Source organism: Branchiostoma lanceolatum, chromosome 16 (genome assembly GCF_035083965.1).
Source record: "Branchiostoma lanceolatum isolate klBraLanc5 chromosome 16, klBraLanc5.hap2, whole genome shotgun sequence".
Lineage (NCBI taxonomy): Eukaryota > Metazoa > Chordata > Leptocardii > Amphioxiformes > Branchiostomatidae > Branchiostoma > Branchiostoma lanceolatum.
This window is the reverse complement of record NC_089737.1, coordinates 12,021,551-12,048,724: the sequence shown is the minus strand read 5'-3', so window position 1 is coordinate 12,048,724 and position 27,174 is coordinate 12,021,551. Positions and strand designations below refer to the sequence as shown.

At 40.9% G+C, this 27,174-nt stretch overlaps 2 protein-coding genes across 2 annotated transcripts; both read left to right on the top strand.

Annotated features, from left to right (window-relative positions):
* Positions 1-1,264: 1,264 nt before the first annotated feature.
* LOC136421642 (uncharacterized) lies at positions 1,265-13,488 on the top strand. Its single transcript, XM_066409108.1, has 8 exons — positions 1,265-1,406; positions 2,731-2,858; positions 3,385-3,459; positions 4,030-4,224; positions 4,825-5,005; positions 5,383-5,496; positions 7,953-8,069; positions 8,492-13,488. The coding sequence occupies exons 2-8, from the start codon at positions 2,835-2,837 to the stop codon at positions 9,535-9,537; spliced, it is 1,752 nt and encodes a 583-aa protein (XP_066265205.1). The 5' UTR covers positions 1,265-1,406; positions 2,731-2,834; the 3' UTR covers positions 9,538-13,488.
* Positions 13,489-14,660: 1,172 nt separating this feature from the next.
* On the top strand, positions 14,661-26,641 carry LOC136422242 (vesicular glutamate transporter 1-like). The gene is made up of 11 exons (XM_066409887.1): positions 14,661-14,825; positions 15,431-15,555; positions 17,037-17,151; positions 18,607-18,700; positions 19,168-19,254; positions 19,633-19,787; positions 20,447-20,599; positions 24,954-25,071; positions 25,331-25,444; positions 25,715-25,842; positions 26,315-26,641. The coding sequence occupies exons 1-11, from the start codon at positions 14,661-14,663 to the stop codon at positions 26,603-26,605; spliced, it is 1,545 nt and encodes a 514-aa protein (XP_066265984.1). The 3' UTR covers positions 26,606-26,641.
* Positions 26,642-27,174: the final 533 nt, after the last annotated feature.

Genomic DNA, 27,174 nt, shown 5'->3' with positions numbered 1-27,174 from the left:
GGTTCCAGAGGTGGCTAGGAAGAGTTGAAATTGGCCAAATAGACAGATAACATTATTCTCCAAGCAGAGGTTTCGATCGGGGGGGTTAGTAGTGGCCAGGATTTTTAACGTCTTTCTGGCCACTACTAACCCCCCGACTGCTTGGAGAATAAGATAACATGCCAGAGGAGTTAGGTGGTCGGGAGTACAGTTTACCACATCATTATTTCCTACTGTTCCCAGCCACCTCTGGAGTCTGGTAGAGGCTAGCTACACATATGCACTGCTTAAACTATGTTTAGACACAAGCAAAGTGTTGCTAGTCTTCTATGTAAGTGCATAAACTGAAACTGAAGTATACTGTACCAGGATAGGTGCCATAAGAGGAGCCAAACATGCAATGTTTAATTAATTGCAGTCTGATGAAAACAAGGCAATGTTTGAAATAAACAGTCATCATATCTTGCTTGAATCTTCACCATCTTCAATGTGTGTTTACTGGGTCCATGTTGCTATTACATATATGGGGGATGCAGCCAAGAGTGAGTGAGTTTTTATGATGAATGAAATGATACTTTATTTTCATGCTCCTGCCTACATGGGCAAAGTGCAGACTGAAGTTATTCAAATCAAAGATTTGAGGTAAAATATTACCTGAACGGTATGGACAAAGCAGTCGACCATAAAAATCTATGCATGTTATCACTAGATTTATCGTTTACAAAAGAATTAAGCATGTAAAGCTTTGCTACCACTAACCCTATCATTTACAAGTTCAAACAAGTTCACAATTTTGTTGTTGTGCAATGATATCCAAGGAGGTCACTGTAGACACAAATAATTTGTCATTTCCAAAAAAATATATTGCGTATCTAAATTGAAGAGATGCATACTAATGTCTATTCCATAGGAATAATGGCCATATTCTTATTTCAACTGAAATAAAAGATGTTGAGACGTCATATTACATGTAAGGGTCCTTAGTACTAGGTTTGAGGTAGGGTTTTTTATAAGACAAGCTCACTTATTTATCAATTTTCTTATCCCTTTCTTAAATATGGCTGCGAAAACAAGGTCAGTAAAAAAAGCTGACAATACGTCAAGCCTCATTTGAGCCATTAGAAACATTGTAGATTTAACATATCGTCAAATTCACTTTGAAAGTATTAAAAACTCTATGAAATAAAAAATGGTACGTTTTGTGATATGCGTGATTCAGTGAAGTTATTTGAGACATCCGGATAGAAAAGCTACCTTTTAACTTTGACCTCTCACCCCTCCGCGTTGGTCCAAATCTGTCCGCCATGTTGGTTTTCTAGGTGGGAGTTTCGTTTCGTATTTTGACTTCCCGAAACTGTTAAAAATCACTCGTGTTTGCCTTAAAAAGAGCATCATCGTTCTTCTAAGACAACAGTGGCGACGAAAAGGTAAGTGTGCGGTCTTGGTTCGTGGGAAAACGTTGCTTTTTGCGAAGATTTTTTTAAACAAGTGAAAGCTTGTGACGTAAAACTTGTTTGCGAGGCGGGTTTGGGGAGGGGGGCAACGTTCTTGGATTTCCCGTTTTCTTGGAAGTCGACGTGTTCCTTTCGTATTCCCTACATAACGCAGACACTTGCAATATTTCAATATTTTTTGCTGAAACAGAGAAGTTTCGTATCAGGATGGATTGAGGGCTGTTATTTGTCGAAAAAAAATGTTTATTCAGTAGTCTAATGATCACATAATTATTAGATCAGCGACCAAGAGTTAAAGACCTAGAGAGACAATACCCTCGTATCTGAACCAAGCGTAACACAGCACCAAGAGACCACGTCTAGCGATATAATAGACGTTAAACAAGGACAACAACAACAACAACAACATAATTAGCAAGAATGAGCAGAAATAATTCATCAGAAAGATAGAAAATATACCACATTACCATATATTACTCCAAGGAAAAAAGTCCCCACAACAACCATTGTGATCGACAAAAAAAATAGATGCTGTCAGATACTATAACTATAAGTATGATAATACTTAATTCAACATTGACCTAGATTCGTTCCCATCCTCTTTTTCTTTAATCCCTTTTGGCTAATTTCCCAGTGTTTAAGAATATGGAAAATATGCAACAATTAAAGATACAGCATAGATTATAAGAAGTCAATTTATTTAGGAAGACACAAGATAATTGACGGAGTTGAAATAGTATTTGTAATCATGCGTGTAATTTGTGTTTGTTCAAACCAGTCACTAAGGTATTCTAAATAAGAAGCCCAGCCAAACTCTTGAATCTATCGGATACAACTTACAATAATTTTGATATTTTGTCCCAAGATATCAATTGTACATATTACAATATTCCAGAGTTTTCTTTCTCAGTTTCTGGAACTGCTAATACTATAATTGTATATTACTGGGACAGGAAGTGTCCAAAAGTTCTTAAGCAAAATTTGATTAAATCAAATGATATGAAGAAATTTCTATCCATCATCATCAGTATATGATTATCAGAGAGTATATCTTCTGGCCACTTAGCCAGAGTACCATCCTCCGTAGTAACCGCTGGCTCAACTGTTTCGCTTGCTTGCTAATCCATGGTTAGCAACTGGAAACAATTGAGCCGGGGGTTACTACGGAGGATGGTACGCAGGTTACTGGCCTCTGCAGTATAAAAGAATAATACATGTAGTCTATAGTTTTAGACCATGGCCATTTTTATATTAAAACTACCGGTACTTAATTAAGTGTTCAATTTGTGTTGTCCAGGAGAGGTAGGCAATGCTCATTGCCGGCAGCTGTGTACAGACATGTGTTATCCTGAATAGAGACAAGAAAACAAAACACTGCCATCGACATTCAACTAGCCGAGGATGGAGAGACCAGAGTATGAGCAGGTGTGTAGTGTAGTGTAGTTTATAATAGCTTTAAATGTGCAGAAATTAGGAATGGCGAATAAGTTATTTTGTTATCAAAACAGAGATTGTACGTAAAGAAGAAGAAGAAGAACTTTATTGCCCGACAATTGCAAGTGGTACAATGTATGGCAACATACTCACATGAGCCTATGATGAGGGTTGAACTATTGCTGATGTAAATGCATTAACTTTTGTGATTGGTTTATTTCATGGTTGGAGAAAAAAGGATGTTTTCGCAGCGTTTGAAGTTTGCGATTGAAACAAATCTGTACATGCATGCAGTACAAATTACACTACAATTGAATTAATAGTAATAACTACTAAGAGTTTGCAGGTAAAATAAAACCACAAAAATGTCAAGATTTGCAATATTGCCTTGGACTTGTAGAATTGGTTAATATGCGTGCCATTTTTGGTGGTACTCTATTAGTATTTCGGTTACCTTTGTTTGATGCATTCAGACAACAGCGTGCGTTTGTCATCTACTGTACATTCACATTTTCAGAGGTCGACAGCAGCAGAGGCACTGTTAGACTTGTCCACTGCCTGTAGGTCCCAGGACACCAAGGATAATGTACAGGTAGGAAGACAAAATTCATATGCATGTAGCATCAACACACAAACCTAGCTACAGGGGTCCAACAAAGCTTGAATCACTTTCAAATTGGTAGTACATGTACCTTCAGAATCGAAGTATTATTTCAGAAGAAAGCCTTGTGATATCAAGTCAACATCAACACTTTAGAATTCCTATAGTATCCTACTTCCTAAATAAGTCGAAAGAAATTAACTTAAATCCTAATAAATCCTCATTTAGATATTGTGGATCTATTTATTCATCAGGAACTGTCAAACATATCAAATACATGTTTTACATGATTTGTTGTTGAAAATCAACTTTGCAAGGTACAAACTAAAACTTGTCCACCTTCCTCATGCAAACAAAATTTGTTTACAGCAACCAGTTTAATCTATAATTAATGGGTTGAGCAGTGTGCAACTTCGGTTTTTCCCTTTCTTCCATCAGGCAGCTACAGTTTCTTGTAATTTTGTATAATAGATCTTTATACATGTACTAATTTTAGACTCTACCATATAACACGTTCATGACCTCATACTCTTGAACTTCGTTCACCCTCCGTGTTCACAGAACAAACACACTCAAGCGATGCCCGTGGCGGAGAATTCCCGCGAGCGCCTCCGTCCGTGGCTCATTACCATGATCGACAGCGGCGCGGTACCCGGCCTGGATTGGCTGAACGAGGAAAAGACGAAGTTTAAAATTCCCTGGAAGCATGCTGGGAAACATGAGTACAACCAGGACAGGGACTCCCTCCTGTTTAAGGTCTGTAAATAAATATTAATGTTGAACTTTGATTCCCTAACTTTTAGGCCATGGACTATGAGGAACAGCCTAGTTATTGGTGTATTTTGTACGGTTTTCAATGTTATTACATTGTTAATGCCTGATATAGACAATGTATATTAGTATTATCCTGTTTTCTATCAGTTGTTTTGGTCTGATTTTTTCCAATACGTCCCTTTCCCTGAATTTAAAGTTTTAGAATTGTTCATTTATTTTTAGGAATGTAAGTTGTAAAGTCTTGTATGTAATTAATATAACAAGCCTTAAACCCTTGTCTTGTGGGGCCCATATGTGTATGGGTATCACATTTAAGTCCCTATATGCAGGTCCCGTATATGTACGGACGTGGGTATTTCTCACGCGTACTGAACGCGTACTGAACGCGTAATACTGCAGCAAAACGCACCGAATACAGAAGTAACTACTAGTATGCCACAGCAGCGTAGTCAAGGGCCAATGACCTGATTAAGAATTCAAATTGATGAAATAAATTGCATAAAAAAACGCCAGCAGGACATGGGTTAAATGTCAGAGAATTCCACATTTTGACTCTCACAACTTGTTGTTTTGAATTGACAGGAGTGGGCCAAGTACACAGGGAAGTACCGTGAAGACGTGGACAAGCCCGAGCCTGCCGTCTGGAAGACGCGGCTGAGATGTGCGCTGAACAAGCACCCCAAGATCCACGAGGTTAAGAATGAGAGCCAGCCTGAAGACTTCCACAACCCTTATAAGGTCTACGTGTTCCAGGACAAGACAGGTGGGTGGTAGAGAATGATATGATCTTATATTATTATACTGTAAATACAGAAATGTTTGTGGGGATTGAATTTCGCGGTAGGGAGAGAATGGTGTGTTTGCGCCGGTTTTGAGTTTGTGTTTGAAACAATAGTAAGGCTACAGCTTTTCACGGTTGTTTTAAGACTATGCGGTAAAGAGTTCACCGCGAAAACCGCAAACTTAAAACCACTGCAAACATTTCTGCATTTACAGTAGTTTGTACATTATGTAATCATTATCATAATGATTCCATTGGATTTCAAGAATCATGGGAATCATGATCAAGCCTGTTTTTGATTCTTCAGAACTACATAAGTGTTTGTGTTACGCATGTTTTTTTTCCATGTGTCTATCTAGATGAGAGAATCAGTGTAAAGAAACCCCTGCCAGCAGGCCGACTGTTGGGCACCAGTCTGGAAGGCTTTGAGACAACAGAAGGTCCAGTAATCTCATACACAACAAACCCCACAAGTATGTTCTTACCATTTCCTGTCTAAAATCTGTCTGTCAGACATCTGCTTGAAGATAATTTAACATTAACGCAAAGTTTTCTGTGCGATTTTTATCGTACCAACCTCGTTTGTACTCGTGACTCCGAGTCTGTAGCAGGTCGGTAGGAAGAGGTGTGCAGTCAGCACAATCACGAAAATATCTCAGGTATAGTTTGTAAATGTCAAACTCCTTCCCACACCATATCGTGGGGTCCCCCGAAAGTGCGAAATGGAACGAAATGGAACGAAATGGAACGAAATGGAACGAAATGGAACGAAATGGAACGAAATGGAACGAAATGGAACGAAATGGAACGAAATGGAACGAAATGGAACGAAATGGAACGAACTAAAACAACATATGTAACATTATGAAATGAAATACCAGTAGATAGCGAAATAAGGAGTAGACCGGAACAGGAAGCATTTTAGGCAGAAGTGAGTGGTAAACACATAATATAACGTGTTTTATTTCTTGAATCTATGTGATAATATTAAATACAACGTTTTTGTCGCGTTTGTGTGGCTAGATTTTTCCCTAAAAATGGAGGCGCCGCGTGCAAATAGATCCGGCCGCCGCTCTTCCTCGTTTACCAACGATCTGCAAATGAACTGCGGCAAATAGCATGGGAAAACGAGCAAACGGAACTGAGTATCGAAGTTAGGACTAGATTATACAGTTAGTGGTAACATTTCATCTCATAATTCACCAAGAGGGCATGAGACAAGCGTTATTTTATTATTTATATAGCGTGCTTGCGTGTTGCGGGACGGAACTCTTCTCCCCCAAATGAAGCCCCGCATACAAATAAACCGCCATTGTTGCCAGCGCGACGGAACTGTGGGCGTGCGCTACCGACAGGTTGAATCAAACTCCGACTTTCCAGTTATTTACATACGGTTCTAGTCCATAACCAGTACGTAGCATATGCATATCTCCGCAACAACGATTTTTATACAACCAATTGTTCGGCTCAAAGTCAGACCCCTGACGGGGAATGGACCCCTCCGTTTATGATATGCAAATGAAGCTCTGCACTGCGTCACCAATTTCACACATTTCACACTCCATTCAAAACTCTGGAGACATTTCTGCTTCCTTGTTCACGACAAAACAAAGGGAGGGTGTGAACGAGCAGGACATGTATTTCACGGTTCACACAACACGCAAACACGCTAGCTGCATACATAATAAGATTACGCTTGCCTCATGCCCTCTTGGAGATGCAATGTTACCACCTACTTCTGTATAATCTAGTCCTAACTTCGATACTCATTTCCGTTTGCTTGTTTTCCCCGCTATTTGCAGCAGTTCATTTGCAGATCGTTGGTACACAAGGAAGAGCGGCGGATCTCTTTGCGCGCGGCACCTCCATTTTTAGGGAAGAATCTAGCCACACAAACGCGACAAAAACGTTGTATTTAATATTATCACATTGATTCAAGAAATAAAACACGTAATATTATACGCCAAAAATAATTACTCAAGCAACTGGATAAAGTTTTGAAACAGTCAGACGTTTCAGACAGCATCCACTGTCTTATCCAGTTGCTTGAGTAATTATTTTTGGCGTATCTTACTACCTGGATGTCTAACTTTCATCAACACGTAATATTATGTATTTTACCACTTACTTCTGTATTTAAAATGCTTCCTGTTCCGGTCTACTCCTTATAATTCGCTATCTACTGGTATTTCATTTCATAATGTTACATATGTTGTTTAAGTTCGTTCCATTTCGTTCCATTTCATTCCATTTCGTTCCATTTCGTTCCATTTCGTTCCATTTCGTTCCATTTCGTTCCATTTCGTTCCATTTCGTTCCATTTCGTTCCATTTCGTTCCATTTCGTTCCATTTCGTTCCATTTCGTTCCATTTCGTTCCATTTCGTTCCATTTCGTTCCATTTCGTTCCATTTCGCACTTTCGGGGGACCGATATCGTGTGTAGGGTGACACTCTTCTTTGTTGCTACTGAACTTTGGCGACAGAACTGTTTCAGTACTTCAACAGGGGTCTAGTCCACTGGTAGTGGTTTGCGTTCAAACCCCATACTCTTTCCCAAAGATCATAGAAAGTAGAGAAAGCAGTTGTACCGATTTACCAACTCTGTGGAACGACTCTTATCAACTCAAGTAGAGAAGAATTACTAAGTGTGAAAATGGAGTGTTTACGGTGGTTTTGAGTCCGTGTTTGAAACAATAGAAGCACTACAGTCAAACAATGGAACAGCTTTTGGCGGTGGTGTCAAGTTCACGGTAAAGAGCTCACCGGAAAAACATGAACATAAAGCCACCATGAACATTTCCGCATTTACAGTGAGTACATGCCAAACAGTACTCATTGACAGCAAGGACAAAAAATTTTAAGTTTTGAGTCTTCCCTAGTTCTTGATATTTTGAAAGAATTGTTGATACGTGTATATTTCTTTCCCAGATGAGAGAGTTGGCAGTAAGAGACCATTGGTCACGGCAGGTCACCTGATCCTGACCAGCCCAGACTCCACCAATACCTGCACTCCGGAGCCAATAACACAGCGTGCCGTCGCTATAGGTATGGTAACTGTCCCTTAGCCTTGGTGCCATCCTCTATAGTAATCAATGGCTATATATTTTTGCTTGCTAACCACGGAGGAAGCGAAAATATTGAGCCAGCAGTTACTATGAAGGATGGCACCAAGGACTTTGCACAACTTTATTCTTCTTTGCTGAATTTCAGCTGGCACCAATATGGGCCACCACAGCCTGCCACTTTCTTCTTCCCAATCCCAATGCTTGCTTCCTTGCTTCCTCCCAGGGCTAACCCAACTCCTCTAAGTTCAGCATGAATGTTGTTTCCAAGTAATTTAAATTCTCCTCACTTTTTCTCTTTCCTTGTGGAACCCGGTTTGTTGTCACTCGAAACATTCAAAAGTTATCTCTGTATCTTATTCAGTTGTAGAGATGGAATCGTTTTAAAAAATGTTGTTGCCATAGTGACGAGGTGGAGAGGCACGCCTGACCCCGACGACAACATCAACGTTGTAAACAAAACCATCAGGATCGAGGGACAGCACGACGCTTCAACAAACACAGCCGGCTTCGTGTGCAGAACGACACAACCGGAACAAACCCTCGTCAAAAACAACACTCAACCCACAGCCAATGTGGCGTTCGTCACAACTCAACCTAATCAGACATTTGTCAAAACTAACAGCCAACCCGAGTTGCCTGCCAATGCATCCTCCATCATGGGTAGAATGTTCTTCAAGATTAGGCCACCAAACCCTACCGTACGGCCTCACCTGATTGTAGATGTAACACCAAACAAGTGTAAGAAGCCGGACGAGGCGTCACCAAACCCAGCGGTCCCTATGGACACGAGGCCTCTCACAGTTGAAATGCCAGAAGACTTGACTCCCAAACCTGTAGCTATCACCGACGGAAGGTTTATCAAAACGGAAAAAGTTCAAGACACTCCCACTGATCTGTCTACACCTAAGGGACCTGTCCAGGTAAAGACAGAGAGGCTAGAAGATCTTTTGGCGAGGAAGTCCCCGAAAGTCGAAGTAAGGCACGATAGTAAGATTGAAAAACCAGACGATTTATCTGTATGCACTACCACGCCGATGGAAGTAGCAGACGTCAGACCAGAAACGCAGCAGCTAACATCAGAACACACGGCCAGATTCACAATAGGACGCTGCATCAAAGTTGAGAAACAGGACGGAGGTTCTTCCAACAACTGCGTCCTCACAGACCAAAAGCAGCACAGCCATAACGCACAGGAGAAAATGGAGATCATCACCTTCCACGAGGAACCGTTACCCAGACAAGAACCGTCCCCAGTCAACGGGCAGAAGATCAACGTATGCCCCCTGTGCGGGGATAGGACGGCCAGCGTGCCAGAGTTCGATGCTCACATGCGGGCGCACCAGTGGGAGAAGCCATTCATGTGCGGGGAGTGTGGGTTCAGGACAGGCACCAAAACGGGGCTCTCCAAGCACATGAAGGCGCACTTCCCTAACTCACAACAAACGTAACACTGCTGTTTCTACTGTGTGTTGTCAGATGGTGTCATATATACTATAGGGTAGCCTTGGAATCAGTTATGTGTGGTACTGGTATCATATCCTTTTGTACTTTGCCTATTTTTTTCTAGATTTGAATCAATTTTATTTTGATGTTTGGCTTGATATGATATGTGCATACACATGTACAATGTACATTCAATTCCTGCATTTAATTGGACAGTACAAAGAAAAACACTCGTACTGAGTACATGTAATACATGATTCAAAGCCCAGCCTATAAAATCTCTTGTCCCCAGTATAAGAAAAGTAGACCCATCTTAACCTTTAGCACACTAGTACTGAAGTAGCCATTTGACACCTCATTCTCCATTGGTTACAGAGTTAGGCAGCAGAGAGAAGGTTAAAACACAAAGATCAGCTTTTAGCTCCTCAAAACTCTAAGCTACAAGAAAGAACTTAGTTTCATGCAAGAAACTCTGGGACGCCTTTGAGAGATAAATGAAAAGATTTTGCCAGTCCGGCACAGAGTGGATTAAAACCTACTGGAAGGACATGTGTCATATTTCTACGACAACAGAAATATGATCATAAAAAGCAAGCAGTTTTAGATGACAGAATCATCCAAATTTCATTTGCATGAAGGATACTGGTCTTGTTTGTGTCAAAAGGGTAAAACTTAAATCTAAAGCTTTGTAAAAACTTGGTGTTAGAGTTGAAAATTAACATGCAATGATTTGAAACAGGGCAGGTATAAATTAGGTGTCACTAGCCAAGAAAGAAGATACAAGACAGCAAAGAACTGGTATATAACAAAGAATATCATACATGTAACTCCTATAGGAGCTACTCCAAAATGAACCCTTAGTTTGTGGTTTGACTTTGAAAAGTAAGTAGTGTATAATATTCTATTTATAGCAAGGTTCTTTTATTCACAACCAACTATTTTACAAGAGCCGACGTTTCGATGACTGTCGGTTATCTTCATCAGGGCAATATTGGCTAATGCCCTGATGAAGATAACCGACTGTCATCAAAATGCCGGCTCTTTTAAAATACTTGGTTGTGAATAAAAGAACCTTGCTATTCAGTCATTCACCAACCTGATGAAATTATTCACGGATAGTCTATTTATAGTTGAGATTGAAGAAAATGACTGAAAGCAGTTCATCCAACATAAGACACCCTCCCAAGCAGGCCCGATATGCTCGTTACGTTACCTCCCATGCCGGCCCTGCCATTTCAAGCCTGTAAAATCGCTTCTGGCGAAGTCACGGACACTTGCTCATGAATAATTAATGAGCTACCCTTATTTGGCACTAACAGCCGTTATTTTGTCCTGAACCCAAAGTAAAGATGTAAGATGAAATCTCATTGGTTCATAGCTTCCCAGCGTCCTTTGCGGTTTTGCTCTAGATGAGCTTAAGCCAACCCTCTGATTGGCTGAAAGCTGTTTTGGTGGTAACTTCGCCAGAAGCGATTTTACAGGCTTGAAATGGCAGGGCCAGTATGGGAGGTAACTTACCGAGCATATCAGGCCTGCTCGGGAGGGTGACGTAAGACTACAGACTAGACAAGTGTGGCTTCCTTACCTCATGCTACATGCAAGCCAAATGTACAGACTTCAAATTACCTCAGCATATCTGACGAATAGTAACATTATTACAACTTTACAGATTTATTGGGGACACTCCTGGCAAATATCATGACAACTCTGAATCAAAGTTGAAATGCAAATCGCCAACACAAAAATTGGACCTACCAAAATTTTCAACTGATCAGCTCCAGTCTTTGTCAAGGAATGAGCAATTCTATCCAATGCTTCTATGACTGGAGTTCAAATCCGTCAAAAATTTGGTTAAGTCCAATTTTTGTGTTGCCAATTTGCAGTTCAGTTTTGATTGTGAATGACTTCTACCAACACAGATGAACTTTCAAGTGAATCATGACACTTCATCTGTGTTTATCTTGGTAGAAGTCATACTCATTAATGGAACAAAATTCTAAACCGTACCTTCCAACAAGAGGATTCGGATTATGCAGATTTTTTTACTGTGTAATTCCAGCTAGTCTTTGTAATGGAATGAGGCGATATACTGCTGTATCGTTAATGATATGCACATTGTGGACACATGACTAAGACTTGAACAGTGAAACAAAAGTGTCAGACAATGTGGTGCACTAGTTTAGTCTCGAGTCACATGTCTATAATGTCAACAATACAGCAGTGAATCCACCTGTTCCGTGACAAAGACTTCCGTGCACTTTCAAAAATATTTGTAAGTCCAAATCCTTTTTGTTTGAAGTTACAGTTTAAAATTTCATTCCATATAAACTCCTATCAAATGTTTTAACATGTTTTTTGTTGTAATTTAGCCTTGTACAATCTTGATACTGTAAAACCTCATGCATAGCTTCTGCTAGAGAATTGTTCACTTATGCCAGTATAATAAGTAAGGTGTAAGGGTTGGTCTAATAATTTACTCCAAGGTATTTGTCTTCCATTTAGAATATAATGTTCTAACGGTACGGAGAAAAATTGCAACATTTTAGAAGTCATGTGTAGCTACAAGTATACTCTGCATACATTGGGTGTTGGATTGTATCTAAATGGATTGTATGGTCACATATGTTTGAGAGAATAGATCTTGACTTAATTTCCAGTTTGGATATTGTAAAATGTACTCTTGAATTAATGATTTTTTGAAAATCACAATTTCCCAAAAGATGAGACATTTTTCGTATTGCTGACTATAAAATGCAGAAACCCTTGAACCAAATGATTTGTTTACACATGCAATAGCTCAAAGTTTAATGCTATATGATATACAAATGATGGTTTTAAAACTGACTTGTCTAAAACTGCTGTTTTAAAGAACAATTGAAATTGCAGAAACTTTTTTTTGGTTTGACATGAAAGCAATCTATGCTACTGATATGTATAAAGGGAAATTGAAAATATCTGAAAAAGCAACAGATATTTAGCCAATCACAGAAGATGATATTGTTAAAACATGGGGTGTTTGTGTGATACAAATGCCCTGATTGGCCATAGCACAAAGTGTACATTTTCTGTAACATCCCAATGAATGCTCAAGAGAGAAGTTTTGGTCCTTTTGCAAGGCAATGTGAGCAAAAGCCAACTTGTGAGATTTAAGGAATGGATAAAGATCGAATATCCAGCACAATATTGCAAGTCACGAATATCTACAAATAGGTACATATTTTTGTGAAAGGGTTTTAGATAGGGAAGAGTTTCAACGTGTTCAGTTTCTTTTGAGTTTTGTAATTTGATGAGATGACAATGTAAGGTACAGGGCAATACTATCAAGAAAATGCCCTCTTTACATTTGAACACAGCAAAATAATCTGAACCACGACTTGAGAAACTAGTGCCAGAATGTCCTTTGAGTTAACCGTCAGATGTTTTTTCTTTGTTGTGTGGTTTGTAAATGTAAAATGTACATCCTATTGAATCAGTGTCGGGTGGAAAAATAGATATTTAGAGAAAATGCAGACTTGCGTCTATACTAAATCTCACAATAATATCTTTGTGCAACTTAAATGAAGAAAATTGTATATATAATTTACTAGACTTTAATACTTCCCTATTTCTTTTGCCTTTACCCTAGCTTAATTTGTGCCACTAGAATGATATTTGTAAATCAGAAAATTTCATAACCATTTATATTGGTATATAGATTTGCTTGATAATAATGATAGGTATAATTGGTGTTTTAGCCTTACGATTATACGTGTGCAACTTTCCAGACAATGTAAAGTGGTCTTTTACACTTTGGTGGACTGTTTCGTGTATGTTATCATAATCAATATTATCACATTATGATTTATTTGCTTTTGTGTATAGCTAGCATCCAATGGCAGCAAATAATTTGTACAGGCATACTATTTTAAATAGAATTTGAAAATTAGGGCAAGAATAAATAATTGAATTTCCTCTGACTTTGTGATAGTTTTCTTGCAACAAAAGAAGACTTTTATTTGTGTATATGTTTATTTTACGCTTACAATGTAACAAGTAAGAAACAAGAGCTCATAGCCGCTAAAGTGAAATTCATTGTATAGAATAGAAATTAGAATAGAATAGAATAGAATGTCGTGATGATGAAAGATCTCGACATCATGACAACTTGTTGCCATACATGTAGATAGGACATGGATACTATTGCATGCTGGGTGGATTAGTATGGACAGTCCAGTGGACAAACAAAATCAGACCGGATAATACGCATGTACCACATCTGCGTTATCTGACCTGTGCGCTACCCATAGTGCCCTAGAGGTCTTTGTATCACCACGTCCATATACATTTAATGACTACCTACATGTAACAGATCCTATGACCTCTCGCCACGTCAGCATTTCGATAGGGTAGAAGAAATCAAAGCAAGGTCACAGAAAGTGGAAGTATCAAATTTGACATTTTTCCTGGGAAAATTCCACAGTCAACAGCTCAAGACAAAATGTCATAATGATGATCAAAACATACATATTTGTAGGATCGAAGCAACTTTATGTGAACAAAATGTTTTTTCTTCTTTCTTTGCAATCAGTCATTGTGAAACAGACAACATAATTATACTACTGTGCAATCATGAGTTAATAAGGTTGAAATGCTTCAAGCTATCTATTGGCGGAAAGCCAAATATTGTGTTTACTGAAAAAGAGGATAAATTGGCCAAATACTGTGCATGCAGAAATGTTCTCGGGGATTTAATTTCCCGGTAGGAAGAAAAAGGAGTGTTCGCGGTGGTTTTGAATTCGCGTTGGAAACAATAGTAACGCTACCATCACGCAATGGAACGGCTTTTCGCGGTGGTTTAAAGTTCGCGGTACTGTTGAAGAGGCCACCGCAAAAACCGCGAACATTTCTGCATTTACAGTACGCAGAATAATGTACTATAAGAATTGACCGGCTAAAGGAGTCAATATATACCCGTTTATATGCTTGACTACGCCCTTGTCTTGTGATGACTAAGTAACAACCCGTGCATCGCTTAAGGGCGTCACGTGGCGCACGCTAGCCGTTAGACAACTCTCACTCTACACTCATCTGACCTATATGACCAGAGTAACACTTTACATTTACCCACCGTCTCATTATGTGAAGAAACATGGCGAAGAAGAAGAGCGCTGCCGTAGCTTTCCTGGTGTTCGGTGGGTTGTTCCTACAGTACGTGATGAGAACGACCATAACCATAGCCATACCGGCCGCTGTGGAGGGATACCACGGACTCTACACTGATCTAGAGGACATATTCTTCAGGTGGCGAGGAGGGGTGAGATGTCATGTTGCTCGTTGTATTGCTATGATATGACCTATTTTGGGCGTTTATGTGATTTCATAGATTTTGAAGCTTGAAAACGTCTTAATCGGAATAACTGACACAACGGTATTCTGATTGATTCATGTAGATTGAACCACTTCAATGATTGATAAGAAACGTGACATTTAAAGTGATATTTAAAAGTGCACAGCCACTAGCTTGTTTTCGTAACATTCCGGTTGCGTGCGTTCGTGCGTGCTTGCACTCGATGTGTCTGTGTGTGTGTGTGTGGTACGTGTGTTGCGTGTGTTGCGTGTGTGTTGTGTGTGTTGTGTGCGTCTGCCGCTCATGTGTGTGTGTGTGTGTGTGCGCGCGCTCGTGTGTGCGCGATCTAAGTGTGTGAGTGTGTGAATGAAAGTGTGCGAGTGAGTGAGTGAGTGAGAGTGAATGAATGGATGGATGAGTGAGAGTGAGCGAGAGAGTGAATGCGTGAGTAAGGATATGTTTTCCTGAGTAAGGATATATTTACCAGACAAGTTACCTGAATCACCTAGTACTTAATCAGTTTACCATAGGCCACCCCTACCGTTCACACAGTCACATGTATGGTTTTCCAGACGAATAAACTGGTGCTGAACTACACACAGCTGGAAGTGGGAGCGATATTCGGCACGTTCTACATCGGGTACATCCCGTCACGTCTTCTCGGGGGACATCTTGCATTCCGCTTCCCAGCGCTCAGGTAGGTTGTTGTTGTTATCTCCATGAAAAATGGAGATATAGTTTTATGTGTGTGTGTGTGTGTGTGTGTGTGTGTGTGTGTGTGTGTGTGTGTGTGTGTGTGTGTGTGTGTGTGTGTGTGTTTGTGTGTGTGTGGGTGTGTGTGTGTGTGTGTGTATGTGTGTGTGTGTTTGTGTGTGTGTGTGTGTTTGTGTTTGCTGCAACTTAAGTCAGCATAACTTATGAACCTCTTGATGGATTACAATGATATTTGGTATGTGGGCAGGTGTTGTGAAGCCGAAATTCAAGCTTGATTTTCGGCCCCCTGGTATGTGACCTTGGCACTGCAGCAGAACTTGCGTTTTTGTAACTTTTGACCTGAACGCGCTATGGTCTTGATTGGTACTAGACTGAATAAAAGTCCTACACAGGAACTACGCGGCTTCAGATGTCTTACTGAGGAACGACTGCGGTGTGAAAGATGTCGGTTAGCTTGAGGAATGAATCCACTCTACTATATAGCGCTATGGTCTTGATTGTTTGGTGGCAGATAGCTTGTGATGTAATGAAGAAGTGGTGTACGTTTGGGCCCCCTAGCAGCTTGCTCTGGTTCATCTTGTAGTGCCTAGTCGGACACATCGGTTAGAAAGTTTCCTTGCCGTTTCTGCTGCAGAGTATATCTAACAGGAACGTGTTGCTATAGCTAGCCCTTCCCATTTAATAACATGCTCGAGGCACCTCCTCGAACATGGTACACCATTTTACGTCCCTTCCGAAAGACCGGTGCAGCCCCAAAAAGTAGATGTTAGGATGATATTTCGATTTCAACCCACGCAAACACATATTGTCGATATCAAACGCCTTTTCATGAAAAATTTGACTAAACTTTCCTGCGTATAAACAATCTACAATTCTAAAGACGACTTTGTTTCTACACTTTCTCTTCCGGCATCCTGGACTGCCTAACCCAAATGCTATACATATACATGTTTGATGTTAGTGTACTTCTATTTGTCATTGTCATCTTTTGATTTCAATTTCCAATGTCTTACTAGAGTTAATTCATCATCACTGTGTCTAGTAACTTTTCATATTGATCAGTACAACATATTGTTCTATCGACACATGAACTACTCTCCAAGCAGAGGTTGAATGGGCAGATCTTCACCGTTTTATCATATGCCGTTTTTTTGTCGCTAGCCCCCCAAAAACGGCATATGATAAAACGGTGACGATCTGCCCATTCAACCTCTGCTTGGAGAGTAACATGAACGACTGTGCCTAGGATGTCCTCGATCTGCTAAAGTAAACCAAGGGGGTTTAAATCAAATCTAAACCTCCTTGAGTAAACCTAACGTACGATAAGTATGTTAAAGGTATTTACGAATATTGCACGACGAATATAACACTAGTTTGTGCCCTCAAATAAAGTGGAAGATTCTTCAAGATCCCTTTAAACACCACTATTATATATGTTGATCAACGTACAAAACTATTTTGCAGGGTGTTCCAAGTCAGTCTTCTAGTGACGTCACTGTTGCACATCTGGGCCCCTATCGCGCTCGGTTACCACATTTCTGTCATCATCATCATCAGAATACTCAGGGGACTCACAGAGGTACAGAGTTCATCTTGTTATCATTTCAAAGAGGGTTGAGCAATATTCATCTTTCATTATCATATTATCATATAATTCATCTGAAGTACAGCCATTAGGTACCTATCTGGGTCATAAGGTAGTGCCTTTTATAAACGTACTCGAGGCACCTCATCGAACACGGGACCCCCATTTTACGTCCCTTCCGGAAGAAGAATGCAGCTCCAACCAGAATGCCATTCCTTGGACTCGAATGGGTGTATCACAGTTAAGTTAACCAAACAATTGGAACCAGGAGCTTAACTGTGAGTCCATAAGTTGTGGTGTAGGGACATCCTTATGTGCGTCCGGACTGCCCGCGTTATGTTTAGAAAAAATGAATTCCCAGGGAGATGCCTTGGTGCCCTGGCATAGGCGTGATATTTGATACTGGGCCCCAAATCATTAAGACGACCCCGCCCCTGAGGGGTCGCCAAAATACATTTGTAGGGTACTAGGGCGTCTACCCAGCTTGCCCAATACATGTAAGTAATTAGCTATATGATAACAAAGTTAATAGAATGTTCTGTACGTAAAACGTTGGGAAAATGTGACATTTAGAAGCTTCATGGTTCCAAAGCTGACATAAAAGTTGTCTATATATAAACCTAGCTCTGTCGGAATGCAGTTTTTGTAAACAATCACGCATAGATATCACACAACTTGTTTGCAGCTGGTGACCTGTAAGGAATCATGATATATCTGAGTCTGTAGGTCCCCTTTTTGTTCTTTGCGACCTCCGTGCCCAGTGTGTGCCCTCGACCGACAAAAACACAAACCGAAGCCTTAGGCTCTCTAGATTTTGTCTGTTTGGGTTGTCTGTCTTGAACGGTCTTCCGAGCTGCGATTCTTAACTATAGTTAAAGGTGCTTACAACCTTTTGTGAGAAAAAAATACACTACAAACAATGAAACCAATAGAATGATCTTCTAATAATTTAGAAACGTCGAACAGAGCAATGCTAGTGAGCTGTCCTAGTAGGCCAACTGGAAGATTCGTGTATCTGGGTCAGGTTTCTGCCGGAGGTACTGTATGCAGACTATCGGCGGAACATTTTGAACCCTTTTCGTCGGATTTTTGAGAATCTATGTGACAGACGGCCATGGGGTGAATTTTCAGCAGGCTTACGACAGTTTATCAAGCGCCAACTGATCTAACATGTACGGTCAAACTCCATGTACCTCTACATATAGACCACCTGGGCAATTTGATCACATTAAATTGGTCCCTCAGATAATTGTTCCCATTGACACAAGCTCAAGCATTAAAAATCCTGTCTATAGTGACCACCTGTCCACAAAGACCGAATCTTATAGGTCCCCTGTATGAGTGGTCTTCTTGGGCAGTTTTGACTGTGTTGGAACTGGTAATCTATTGTATGTGTATTTTAGAGCGTTTAACGTTATAGATTATACTAGTTATTTGTCTCCTTCCCAGGGAATAGCGTTTCCGGCAGCTTTCACATTGTTGGTGGAGTGGCTGCCGTCCTTCACAGCCGACAGGGCCAGAATCATCACTACTGTACCTATAGGTAAGGATAAGTACTGTACCCATAGGTAAGGATAACACTATAGAGATGTCACTAGAGTGCCTGTGGGCAAGAGAATAAGATTTGATAGCATTGAAATGTATGGAAGTAATAATTGAATGAAGTGTTGATGTTGTTTTCCACACAGAAATTGCTAACTTTTTTTACTTTACGAAAACGTTACTCAACTGCATGGGGTCGATATAGACTTTCAGTCACCTTTGACCCACAATGACGCCACATGTCCGCACACCCTGGGTTGCATGTCTGAAGTAGTCTTTCACTTGTACTTATTTCCATGTCTGCATTGTTGAATGAAAGTAAGGTAGTGCCACGTCTTGAGAATGCCATCTTAAAGTAAAAGGAAGACTCACCATCCTTATATTTCGAGGAAAATACTTTTTGCCTGTAACTTTTTGTAACATATCTCTTTGGAGTTAACGTCGTATTTCCTCTTGTACACCTTGCAGTGATGTACCTCGGCTTTGGCACCGGCTTTTTCCTCAATAGCATGTTTCTACCGCTCTTCGGTTGGTTCTCACCGTTCGCCTTATTTGGTAAGTTTACGACACACTTTAATGCACCTAAATTTCTAGAAAGAAACTTTTGTTAAGTTTCAATGGATTATGAACAAGCGCATTCTGACATATCTAAAGATAGTACGTCATCATTGATTTACACATTCAAGTGCCGCTATTTTACCGAAATAAATAAATAAATGAGCTGTTTTTTTAAAACTTACTGCACTGATTGTTTTAAAGCTCGAAGTTGTATATTTATGCAATATATATATTATGTATAATGCTATTGCTCATGTCGTAGTCCGTCACTATAACAGAGTAAATGAGCACAATAACGGTGACGTCTTTGACTGTGTGTTACGCAGGCTATAAGTTAGTGACCCTTCTTTCGACACTTCACCCTCCCCTGTACAGGTATTTTCGGCATCTTGTGGACCGCCGTTATGGAGACCTTCAACTGCGTCTTTGACTTCACACAGGGGCCGACTGAAGACGACATGAAGGACATGGTGAAGGGCAGAAAGTCGTCTAGTACAGAAAGTGTTAAAATGAACGGCAGAAGAATCAGCGTAAGTAATATATGATCATCAGAACTAAAAAGTAGAATTTATTCCTCAGCTATTTATAATTTCCTCCCTTCGCTGAAATCGTGCCCGCGGCGGAAGCAGCTAGCGGGCGGGTGTGTCTGCTCGTTAATCACGCTCTTACTCGACAACAGTAACTTGTATTTAAGATAACTTTTGTACACGTAGAGATAAGACATTGATAGCAAGGCACCCAAAATTTGGTGAGTAATATACTTTTTTTAAACAATTATTTTAATCGGCCAAATTAGGGGCGTAGTGCAGGGGAGTCAGATTTCACACGGTATTGTACGGTGAATTGCGCTAGCTAATCTATTAAAGCGAAATCTTTCGCACCGCAGCTATACCTCAGTCAGTGAGGCATCCGGAGCTGCATAGTTGCCATTTAGAACTTCATTCATTATATGGTTCAAAAATCAAATGTTTTCTTCTCTACCGAAGGTATTGTTTCCGATCTGTTTGATTGTCTGTTTGTCTTGGTATGTGTTCAAGTTTATTCCCGCTTGTTCCTGAGTTGTAACCGAAGGCGTCCACAGGCTTGTCCTGGCTAGACGTTGTGCCCATGCGGTCAGAAACTTGAAAGCTATGGAATTACATCAACCCTTTAAAGAATATCTTGATTCTTATTCTTCCCCCGTATAAAGAACAACACGCCGATCCCGTGGAAAGCTATGATGACGTCAGGTGCGGTGCTGTCCTTGGTGCTGTGCGAGGCTGCCCTGAAGTGCGGACAGCATCTAGTCCTGCTGTACGCCCCCACCATATTCTCACAAGTCGGAAAACGGTCCATTGTAGAGGTAACTACATATTTGTCGATGTACTCTCGATCTCACTCCTCGACAAGTTGTTTTATTCAACCCCCGCGCATAGAACAACTGTATGGCCCACCACCTAATCTCACATGTCGGAAAACGGTCCATTGTAGAGGTAACACTACATGTTTTCCGATGTATTCTCACTCCTCGACAAGTAATTTTCATTCCCCCATAGAACAACTGTATGCTCCACCACCTAATCTCACATGTCGGAAAACGGTCCATTGTAGAGGTAACACTACATGTTTTCCGATGTATTCTCACTCCTCGACAAGTAATTTTCATTCCCCCATAGAACAACTGTATGCTCCACCACCTAATCTCACATGTCGGAAAACGGTCCATTGTAGAGGTAACACTACATGTTTTCCGATGTATTCTCACTCCTCGACAAGTAATTTTCATTCCCCCATAGAACAACTGTATGCTCCACCACCTAATCTCACATGTCGGAAACGGTCCATTGTAGAGGTAACACTACATGTTTTCCGATGTACTCCCACTCCACGACAAGTGATTTTCATTCCTCCATAAAACAACTGTATGCTCCACCACCTAATCTCACTTGTCGGAAAACGGTCCATTGTAGAGGTAGTAATATATATATAATTTCAACTGTGATGCTTGCGACTATGGCATTGAAGTAATTATAAGGCAACGGTTGCTTGAACACATTCGGACTCATACGGGGGAGAAGCCGTACAAGTGTCCGCATTGCGACGCGACTTGGCCAAAGATGCTGGCGCTCGACCATCATCTAGAGCGGGCCCACACCGGCGAGCGCCCATTGGAACGATCTCCCAAGCATAACGTTATACATGTATGTGAAAAATGAATGAAATGTGACCCACATCCCTGAAGGGACCTCGGGCTGTTCGCGCACTTGCACGGAGGCCTCGCCACGGCACGCATGTTTTGGCCACTCACACCGGGTAACCCCTGACATTGATATCTTCTCGATAACTTTATTGTGTTGGGTTCTTCTACGTGCAGAGGTTTGACGCTTGAAGCTTATGCCCGAAGCTCTCTCATACACGGGGCCGCCGGCTTTACGTCACCATCCGAAATGACGAATGTAATCCATTACTATTGTCTTCATAAACGAAATTTAGTGTTAAGTCCATCTTGTGACTGTGGATACCAATCTGAAACAATCTTCCATTTTATATTTGAATGTCCTAAATATATCCAACCCAGAACGAACTTTCTTGACAAGCTAACAAATTCAATTGGCAACTCGTTAACTTACATACTATATCCGACAGTACCAAGCTTTCTCTTGTACTTAGAGGATCATCCTCATTAACTACTGACTGCAAATTAAATATTATGCTACTCACACAAATATACATCCAGGAGACCCAACGCTTCTAGCTCTATTGGACAGAGAATCTCCGTGCAAAAGATATAGAAGTCAACTATTCTATTTATGTTTAGCCATAAGTATGGCTAAACATATTGTTTTCTCTCATGTTTCTTCTTCTTCTTCTTCTTCTTCTTCTTCTCCTGTCAAATCTTCAAATCGATTCATCTCTGTCATTTTTTGACCAAATGACCTGAAATTTGGTACAGAGGTAATGTAGGCAGAAACCAATGTGCGTTCTTTTCCTTTTTTTGATATTGACCTTGAAAGTGATTTTATCGAGGTTTTTAAGCTATTTTTAGCATATCTTGGCCTCCTGCGCCCTGGTATTTCAACCGAATGACCTGAAATTTGCTGTATATGTGGCTTGAACAAATATTTAAAGGACTACATTCCCATTTTTGGCATACATATATTCAAAACGATTTATTTTGGGCTTTCTTGACAATATTTGCCACTTCTGTCACTTTCAATACTACATATGATCTACAGGTCGTTGACCCCGAGTGCCTTGCACCTGGCCAAGCTGGAAGTTTGCTTACGAGGAGGAAAGACCGGACATAAACATTTAACGTGATTATCGGGAAAACACCATGTTCCCTTAAACTCAGTGGTTAAATTGCAGTTTAGGAAATTTTATAACAGAAAACAAGTTAAATCAATGATTTTGTGAATGTTTATTCTAGCATTAGTTATTCCAGATATTTTCAAACTCCAAATTCTTCAACACAACACGGGAGATCGTTTCTCCTCAGACTGGCGTAACACTCCTGTCAAAATTGATTGATGATCTCTCTCTGCCGCCGACTTCATACATGATCAAAGGCGGGTGGTAGGCGGTGCGCGGGGAAACGTAAACATATAATGTAGCGAAGTGTTGCACAAGGAATTCTCACGCTGAGGGGTACATGAAATAATGCTTACAAAATAGACCTCTATGAATCGGGCTACATTCAGCAATGGTAGACCAAGGAGGTGGGTAGACGGATTCGGGGCATGCCGCGCAAAACACATTGTCTCACTGGGGACAGGCGTGTTGGTCCCGCACGTTGTCGCAGCGGTGCGTCGCCGCTACGCGATCGAAAGCACGCCGCTGTCTGTCTCGGACCAACACGCGTCTCCCGTGATGTGTAGCGTCCACCACCAGGCCTTCCTACATGTCCTACGTACGGGCGTATGGATCGTAGAATTCGGCAAAAAAGGAATGATTAGGCCAGTAGAGTCAGTCCCCGGTAAGGTCAATGATTCGCCCCTTTGCGCTAGCTTGTAACGTTAAATGAATGTACCCTCTGGTGGCCAAACTTCACTGACAAACTTTCTCCCTATTATCATCATTAGCTTGCGTTAGTCTGGTACTAGTGACTATTATGTGCCGGGAATGTTTATCTATCGCACGCCTTGGAAGGAAGTTCAGCCATGATAAATGGTCGGCCGTTGCGAAAATTTGGAATCCCATGCTGTTGATTTTCGTGATTGAATCTGTAAGAAAATATATTTTCATGTCGTTCATGTTTTTGGGACGGACGCCGGGACGGGGTGAATTTTTTCTATCATTTTCGTCCCGTTAGTAATGCAAATCGAATCGTGTTGCACAAGAGGCAAAACACTAAAAACGTGGGTCTTGTGGAGTGTTTTGGAGCGGGAAAATGCCGGATATTAGTGGTGCCGAACAGTGTACATCGTCGCGCGCGGGTGACGCTCCGTCAAAACAAATCCGCTGGTGGTCTAGCGCGGCCACCGAAAATAGGCAGAAACACACAGGAGGACTTAGCACCTTCGTTTATGAGGGCAATTGTGAAAATCTTTTGTTACAAATTGTTCGAACATTGAAACATTTGGATAGATGGTTTGAAACTGTTCTAAATAAAGAGATTTTTGTGTAGTTACGTTCGAAATGTTTCCAACGTATGTGAAATAAGTTCAAACATGTTATAAGTTTCAATTCTAATTGTTTGAACACTTTAGAACTATTGTGACTTAGACATTCTTTTAATCAAAGTAGTTCAAACATATTACAAATATTATACTAAAACCCTCTCGGTGACTTTGAATTGACTCAAATATGTTGTTTTTTGGTCATTTCCTTCGTCTCCTGTCAAATCTTCATATGTATTCTATGGAAAACTTCATTCTTCCCTGGGGTTGATCTTTTTTAATTCAATTTTGAACTGGGTTGATTATGCGCAAGAGTGTAATTTTCAGCGGATATTTTTCGACTGGTTTACATGGAAATGGCACGGAATATCCCATTCTTGCAAGGGGAGGATTCTTTAATTATTTTTCAATTTTGAGCTGGAATGATTATGAAAAAGTCCATTTTTTAGCAGAAGTGTATTTGTTAATCAATTAGTGGATATGGTTGTGGACTGGTCCATATTGTGTTGAGGTGCTACTGGAAGACTCAATTTTGGACTGGGGTGATTCATTTTTTTAGTGCAAGTATTTTAGAATGGTCCATTGTTATTTTGGGAGAGTCCATTTTTTGCAGTAGCAGAGTATGGCTAAACATGCTGTATTTGCTCGCAAATGTTGCCTTTCTAGTTACTTCTGTAATTACTTCTGGATTGAATTAATGATTTCTTGGGTGTGGATGGGGACTTAGGCACACTTAAGTGTTCTTGTTGTATATATATGTGTATATATATATAGATCTAACGTTATATTTGTAAGTTTGTATTTTTGTTAAGTGGCGTTGGCAAAATAAGTTTTATAACTTGAGTGCAGCGCCACTTTGTCTTTGTCTCGGTTGTCTTTGAATTTTAAAAAAAATCCATTACAACATGTCCTAGGATCGAATACGGGCCTCAGGAACCACGGAATTTGATATACTATGGTCTATTTGATTATGTCTATGGCCTGCGGTCATATATTTTGTTCACGACAGTACAAAATATGTGAACTCTTGTTACAAGCAATATATCAACATTTACGACATGGCAACTCTATGTTGAACTGCATTTGATTACTCTCCAGATCGGCCTGTTGTCTATGAGTCCCCCGCTGCTAGTGGCGTTCATCCTCCCTATCACCCTGGTAATCATCCCGAACCTCAGCCTCACGGACCCGCCCAGGAAAATCTTCAACTCCATAGGTGAGATGTCATCTTTGGGAAGGGGGAAAAGGAAGTGTAAGCTCTATCTCTCTCTCTGTACATGTGTGTGTGTCTCTCTCTCTGTCTCTCTCTCTTTGTGAAAATTGAAAGAAACCTCACACGATAGCAGTAGACAAATTAGTTTTATCGAGATGACAAAATACGAAGAACGAAAATAGATGCATGCACAATTAATATGTAAACATGAAAAACTTAAACTTGCCTCGCTTCATGATTACTTTTCATATCTTTTCGACAGGTTTCCTTGGATTTGCGACTGCCCTGATGGTGGTGGCCTTGAAACCGCAGTTTATATGGATGGCGATCTTTCTCGCCATAGGACTTGGAATAACTGCATTTGCACTGGCAGCTGGTAGGTGGCGTTGTTGTACTGATTTAACAAAAAGGTGTGAAACAAGAACCTGTTTTTGATATCAAAAGACTAAAATGTCACTGTGTGATCTTGCGCAGGCACACAATTGCTTGCAAAGGCTAACAGATTGACTCTGATTATTAACCAATCAATCAAACGATCAATAAATCAATAAAGAAATCAATGTATATGCTGATCCATCGATCTTTCTGTCTGTTGATTGATCAACCTTCCCATTGATTTGCAAAAATTGTAAATATTTCTTGATAGGTTTTAACATGACGCCGATGGAGATAGCCCCCGAGTATGCCACCATCATCCGGGGGGTGTCGGCAGCCTTTGGAACAGCCGTGGGAGCATTCTACATCATTTTTGTGGGCTGGGCCACCCGAGACAAGGTGACTTTTCTTTGCAATAGTTTTGCATCCAGGAACCGAATAAAACACAATTTTTCAACACCCCCCCCCCCACCAATTGCGCATACGTTTTCAGTCGCTGAATCTCACGATCCCATCGCTGCATTGGTATGTAACTTGGCATGTCGTCTGCTATGTTGTGTGAGATGATGGACGTTGTTTTTGTTATTTACACCGTAAAAGCTTCTCTCGGTAATATGATATATTAAAAGCATCTCTCTGACGGGATTGTGAAACGCCGAATTCAACAAAAATGTAAACAAACTTTACTCTCCAAGCAGAGGATTGGTCCCGGGAGGTTTTTGACGTGTTTTAGGCGTTTTTGTCGGGCTTTATACTTTGTAATTGTAGAAGGCCCGACAAATACGCCTAAAAACACGTCAAAAAGCTTCCGGAACCTATCCTCTGCTTGGAGAGTACACAAACTTAATATCTTCGTTTTCCTCAAACCCAGACGAGAAACCAGTGGATGATGGTGATAGTGACGGAGGCGTGTTTCCTGTGCGCAGCGGCCCTCCTCTTCATCATCTTCGGGCGGTCCTCGGTGCAGCCCTGGGCCAGGCCGTGGGAGCGTGCCGGCGAACCGCCCAGACCGCAGCTTCGGGACGCCTCCTCGGCGGACAGGCTCGTCAGCCCCGCCGAGAGTCTGTCAGACGTCCTGGAGGCCACCTCGCAGGAGAACATCCAACCCGATATGGACGACTACTACGCCGCGTACAAGAAAGGGGAACAGAAACTGCAGTAGAGTCTTTGGACATAAACAGAACAGCAGTAAAGTCGACTGGACATAGCCTGGCATTATTTACATGGAGGCCACCTCGCAGGAGAACATCCAACCCGACATGGACGACTACTACGCCGCGTACAAGAAAGGGGAACAGAAACTGCAGTAGAGTCGTTAGGACACACACAGGAAATGCAGTAAAGTAGACTGGACCTAAACAGAACCTGCAGTAAAGTCGACTGGACATAGCGAGGAATTGTCACATGGAGGCCACCTCGCAGGAGAACATCCAACCCGACATGGACGACTACTACGCCGCGTACAAGAAAGGGGAACAGAAACTGCAGTAGAGTCGCCAAGACGTATCCAAAAACTACCAACATTGTTTTCAAAGACAATGCACTTTCTAAAACTGGATATCAAAGATACGGAGATAACTAAGGGAAGTTTCGAGTGACATGCTGTCTGCGATTCGTCTCTTCAGTAAAACCAAAGAAGACTTTTAGTACCTGATAAAGTCTCGAGTCTATCGTTGTAACAGCTTCACCTTCCTTCTCAGCTTCGTTCGTTCAATCCTTTTGAAATTAGAT